Raw genomic sequence first — 5627 nt, 5'->3', positions numbered from 1 at the left:
ACCAGTGTCTTATACAACTGCAACATGACCTCAGTACTCCGGAACTCCATTCCTCTACCAATAAAAGCCAGTACGCCATATGCCTTCTTCACCGCACTATTTACCTGGGTGGCAACTTTCAAAGATCTGTGTACAAGTGTGAAGTAATACATTTGGGGAGGTCAGACAATAAAAGCGAATGCCCAATCAATAGGAATATACTGAGAGGGGTAGATGGAGTGAGAGATCTTGGTGTGCAAGTGCACAGGTCCCTAAAGGGAACAGTACAGGTAGATAAGGTTGCAAAGATTACATTTGGAATGCTGTCCTTCATTGGCATAGGTATAGAATGCAAAAGTAGGGATGAGATGATGAAACTATATAAGATACTTATGAGTCCGTATAAGACCTCAACTTGAGTATTGTGTGCAGTTTTGTTGACCACATTACAGGAAGGACATAATTGCTCTGGAGAGAGTGCAGAGAGATTTACTACAGTATTGCCAAGGCTGGAGAATTGTAGCTATGAGGAGATTGGAGTGGTTGGAGTTGTTTTGGAGTTGGAGTGGGGGATTCATTGATGGTACACCATTGAATGCCAAGGGGCAGTGGTTAGATTGTGACTTATTGGTGATGGTCATAGTCTGATATTTGTGTGGCATGAATGTTACTTGCCCCTTATCAGACCAAGGAGGAGAAAGTGAGGACTGCAGATGCTGGAGATCAGAGCTGAAAAATGTGTTGCTGGAAAAGCATAGCAGGTCAGGCAGCATCAAAGGAGCAGAAGAATTCTTCTTCAAGAGCTTATGCCCGAAGCGTCGATTCTCCTGCTCCTTTGATGCTGCCTGACCTGCTATGCTTTTCCAGCAACACATTTTTCAGCTCTGATCTCCAGCATCTGCAGTCCTCACTTTCTCCTCCTTGGTCTGATAAGGGGCAAGTAACATTCATGCCACACAAATATCAGACTATGACCATCACCAATAAGTCACAATCTAACCACTGCCCCTTGGCATTCAATGGTGTACCATCAATGAATCCCCCACTCCAACTCCAAAACAACTCCAACCACTCCAATCTCCTCATAGCTACAATTCTCCAGCCTTGGCAATACTGTAGTAAATCTCTCTGCACTCTCTCCAGAGCAATTATGTCCTTCCTGTAATGTGGTCAACAAAACTGCACACAATACTCAAGTTGAGGTCTTATACGGACTCATAAGTATCTTATATAGTTTCATCATCTCATCCCTACTTTTGCATTCTATACCTATGCCAATGAAGGACAGCATTCCAAATGCAATCTTTGCAACCTTATCTACCTGTACTGTTCCCTTTAGGGACCTGTGCACTTGCACACCAAGATCTCTCACTCCATCTACCCCTCTCAGTATATTCCTATTGATTGGGCATTCGCTTTTATTGTCTGACCTCCCCAAATGTATTACTTCACACTTGTACACAGATCTTTGAAAGTTGCCACCCAGGTAAATAGTGCGGTGAAGAAGGCATATGGTGTACTGGCTTTTATTGGTAGAGGAATTGAGTTCTGGAGTACTGAGGTCATGTTGCAGTTGTATAAGACTCTGGTGCGTCCGCATCTGGAGTATTGTGTGCAGTTTTGGTCGCTATACTATAGGAAGGATGTGGAGGCACTGGAACTGGTGCAGAAGATGTTTACCAGGATGTTGCCTGGTATGGTAGAAAGATCGTATGAGGAAAGGCTGAGGCACTTGGGGCTGTTTTTATTGGAGAAAAGAAGGTTTAGGGGTGACTTGATAGAGGTGTATAAGATGATTAGGGGTTTAGATAGGGTCGACAGTGAGAATCTTTTTCCACGTATGAAGTCATCTATTACAAGGGGGCATAGCTTTAAATTAAGGGGGGGGGGGTAGGTATAGGACAGATGGTACGGGTATGTTCTTTACTCAGCGAGTCGTGAGTTCATGGAATGCTCTGCCAGTAGCAGTGGTGGACTCTCCCTCATTATGGGCATTTAAGCGGGCATTGGATAGGCATATGGAGGATAGTGGGCTAGTGTAGGTTAGGTGGGCTTGGATCGGCACAACATCGAGGGCCGAAGGGCGCTGTATTCTTCTATGTTCTATGTTCTATGTTACTTAGTATGGTGATGAAACGTCTGAAAATGAACCTTCCAGCTCAGTGAGCAAACCTACATCCAGAACCTCAACCTGAGCTACAAATCTTCTCAAAACTTGCTAATCTGGATATTGTCTAGATCTTGTTACATTTAAGCATGGACTGCTTCAGGGTCTGAGGAGTTGCTAACGGTGCTGAACACTGTGTAATCATTGGTGAATATCCCCACTTCTGACCTTATGATGAAGGGAAAGCCATTGATAAAGCAGCTGAAGATGATTAGGCTGAGGACACTACCCTGAGGAACTCCCTCAGAGAGATATCCTGGAGCTGAGATGATTGACCTCCAACAACTACAACCACCTTCCTATGTGCCAAGTATGACTTCAATCGTTGGAGAGTTTACCCCCAAGATCCATTGATTCCAGTTTTCCTAGGGCTCCTTGATGTCACACTCAGTCGAATGTAGCTTTGATGTCAAGGACTGTTGCTCTCACCTCACCTCTGGAATTCAGCTCATTTGTCCATGTTTGGTTCAAGGCTTGAATGTTACTTGCCAGTTTTCAGTACAAGCCTGGATATTCAACCCAAACTTTGGGTCTGCTACATGGATGACACTTTTGTCATCACTAAACAAAACAAATTAGAGGAAACCTTCAAGACCATCAATAATGTCCTTATTGACATAAAATTCAGTAAAGAGGAGGAAAACAACAACAAACTGTCATTCCTAGCTGTCACAGTAGAGTGAACAGCCAATGGGGAACTTCAAACCAGAGTCTACAGGAAAACAACACATACGGACCAAATATTGAACTACGGAAGCAATCATCCCAACACCCACAAATGAAGCTGAATCAGAAAATTATTCCAATGAGCCACCACACATTGCAGCACAGAGGAACTACGCAGAGCAGAGGAAAATCACCTATACAGTGTATTCAAAAAGAATGGGTTGTCCTAGGATTGATGTGTTGTACCAGTCAAAGTGGTGTCCTTCCTTATCTGTATGTAAGGATACTAGTGAGAGTGGGTCATGTCATTTTGTGGCTAATTGATGTTCATGTATCATGGTGGCTAGTTTTCTGCCTGTAGTCCAATGTAGTGTTTGTTACAGTCCTTGCACAGTATTTTGTAATGACGTCCTAAGCCGAGTAGCCCTGGCAGAACCCAAACTGGGTATCACTGAGCAGGTTATTGCTCAGCAGATGTTGATTGATGGCACAAATGATGACACTTTCCACCACATTACTGATGATTGAGAGTATACTGATGGGGTGGTAATTGGCTGGGATTGGATTTATCCTGCTTTTTAGATACATGATGTAAGTGGACGATTTTCCATATTGTCGGATAGATGCCACACTCAGTGCTTCCACTAAGTGTTGTTCAGAGGTCATGTTGTGGCTGTACAGGACATTGGTTAGGCCAGAGTTGGAATATTGCGTGCAATTCTGGTCTCCTTCCTATCGGAAAGATGTTGTGAAACTTGAAAGAGTTCAGAAAAGATTTACAAGGACGTTGCCAGGTTTGGAGAATTTGAGCTATAGGGAGAGGCTGAACAGGCTGGGGCTGTTTTCCGTGGAGCGTTAGAGGCTGAGGGGTGACCTTATAGAGGTTTACAAAATTATGAGGGGCATGGATAGGGTAAATAGGCAAAATCTTTTCCCTGGGGCCTGGGAGTCCAGAACTAGAGGGCATAGGTTTAGGGTGAGAGGGAAAAGATATAAAAGAGACCTAAGGGGCAACTTTTTCTCACAGAGGGTGGTACGGGTATGGAATGAGCTGCCAGAGGAAGTGGTGGAGGCTGGTAAAATTGCAACATTTTAGAGGCATTGGATGGGTATATGAATAGGAAGTTTGGAGGGATATGGGCCGGGTGCTGGCAGGTGGGACTAGATTGGGTTGGGATATCTGGTCGGCATGGATGAATTGGACCGAAGGGTCTGTTTCCATGCTGTACATGATTCTATGAGTATTGATTCATCAGCTGAGAGAGCATGGTATGTGGTAAACAGCACTCTTTGCTGAAGAAATCATCAAATCCATGTAAAAAATGTTGGTTTATAGCACAACTGGTGGGAAACAATATTTTGGAAAGACTGGTGTCTAGCATAACCAGTGACTTTAGAGGATTTACGTTTTTTAAAATTAATTACTTGACAGTCGGATGTGGTAGATATTTTGACCCAATGCCGAATTGTGTTGCTGCTTAACATCCCTATAAAAGAGATTGTGTTTCTTTATGGGAGTTTGACCAAGTAATTTGGCCTGCTTTCCAAGTACTGCTGTCACAGTTTGTTTGATTAGTCTCCTGTGAAATGCCTTGGGAAGGGTTTTTATTATGCTAAAGGAACTATCTATATTCAAGTTTTTGTTGTTGACTGCCTTTTCTCAACATCTTGCAATCTGGGACAAAAAGCAATTTGGGTTAATTTAAAAGAATAAGTTGATGAGTGAGTTGCAGTTTAATGAACTATGACAGATCGTGAGCAACACTTTGAAATCTTCATCCAATATATTGAGTAAATTAGTTTGAGAAATTGAATGGAATGTTCTCTTTGTGCTTGTCTGTTGAATCATTGTAAATTGTGTTTCTGTTCCTTCACAGTTCTATGTGGCACTGCGGTGGATACAGTTTGTTATGGTGGTTTTGAGGTTGGTTTTTAAAAATAGTTTTTAACATTTTTACCCATCCAATCTTCTCCTCTCTTTCACGATAAGGTGTGATTTCTTTCCAGGTTTCTCTTCCACACAATAGCAATCTCTCACTTAACACTGTAAAAACAAGGATTTGGAGATGCCGGTCTTGGACTGGGGTGTACAAAGTTAAAAATCACACAACACCAGGTTATAGTCCAACAGGTTTAATCGGAAGCACACTACCTTTCGGAGCGAAGCTCCTGATGATTAGTCTCCTGTGAAATGCCTTGGGAAGGGTTTTTATTATGCTAAAGGTACTATCTATATTCAAGTTTTTGTTGTTGACTGCCTTTTCTCAGCATCTTGCAATCTGGGACAAAAAGCAATTTGGGTTAATTTAAAAGAATAAGTTGATGAGTGAGTTGCAGTTTAATGAAGTATGACAGAATCGTGATCAGGCTATCACCTGATGAAAGAGCGTCGCTCCGAAAGCAAGTATGCTTCCGATTAAACCTGTTGGACTATGTCAGGGCAGTGAGACTGGCTGAGTTCTTCTGCCATGGACATGATGAGACAAATGGCCACTTTATGTCTCTGGACAATTTGTAGACTATTCACCTCTAGAGAGCACTGAAAAGTGTTCAGAATATGGAATGTGGAAAATGCTTTCAGGATCAGTTCCTGCGGATTGGAGGGTGGCTAATGTTGTACCACTTTTTAAGAAAGGTGGGAGAGAGAAAGCAGGAAATTATAGACCAGTTAGTCTGACCTCAGTGGTGGGAAAGATGCTGGAGTCTATTATAAAGGATGAAATTACGACACATCTGGATAGTAGTAACAGGATAGGTCAGAGTCAGCATGGATTTATGAAGGGAAAATCATGCTTGACTAATCTTCTTGAATTTT

The 5627-nt window shown here is 42.5% G+C and overlaps 1 protein-coding gene across 1 annotated transcript in view; it reads left to right on the top strand.

The window, feature by feature from the left end:
* The window catches only part of tmem116 (transmembrane protein 116), a 42450-nt gene that overhangs the window by 3236 nt on the left and 33587 nt on the right, over positions 1-5627 (top strand). The window contains exon 2 of the mRNA XM_043715552.1: positions 4690-4736. Within this exon, the coding sequence (XP_043571487.1) occupies positions 4690-4736 (47 nt within the window). The remainder of the gene's footprint in view (positions 1-4689; positions 4737-5627) is intronic.

The sequence above is a fragment of the Chiloscyllium plagiosum genome, chromosome 25 (genome assembly GCF_004010195.1).
Source record: "Chiloscyllium plagiosum isolate BGI_BamShark_2017 chromosome 25, ASM401019v2, whole genome shotgun sequence".
Lineage (NCBI taxonomy): Eukaryota > Metazoa > Chordata > Chondrichthyes > Orectolobiformes > Hemiscylliidae > Chiloscyllium > Chiloscyllium plagiosum.
This window is presented reverse-complemented; position numbering and strand designations above follow the sequence as displayed.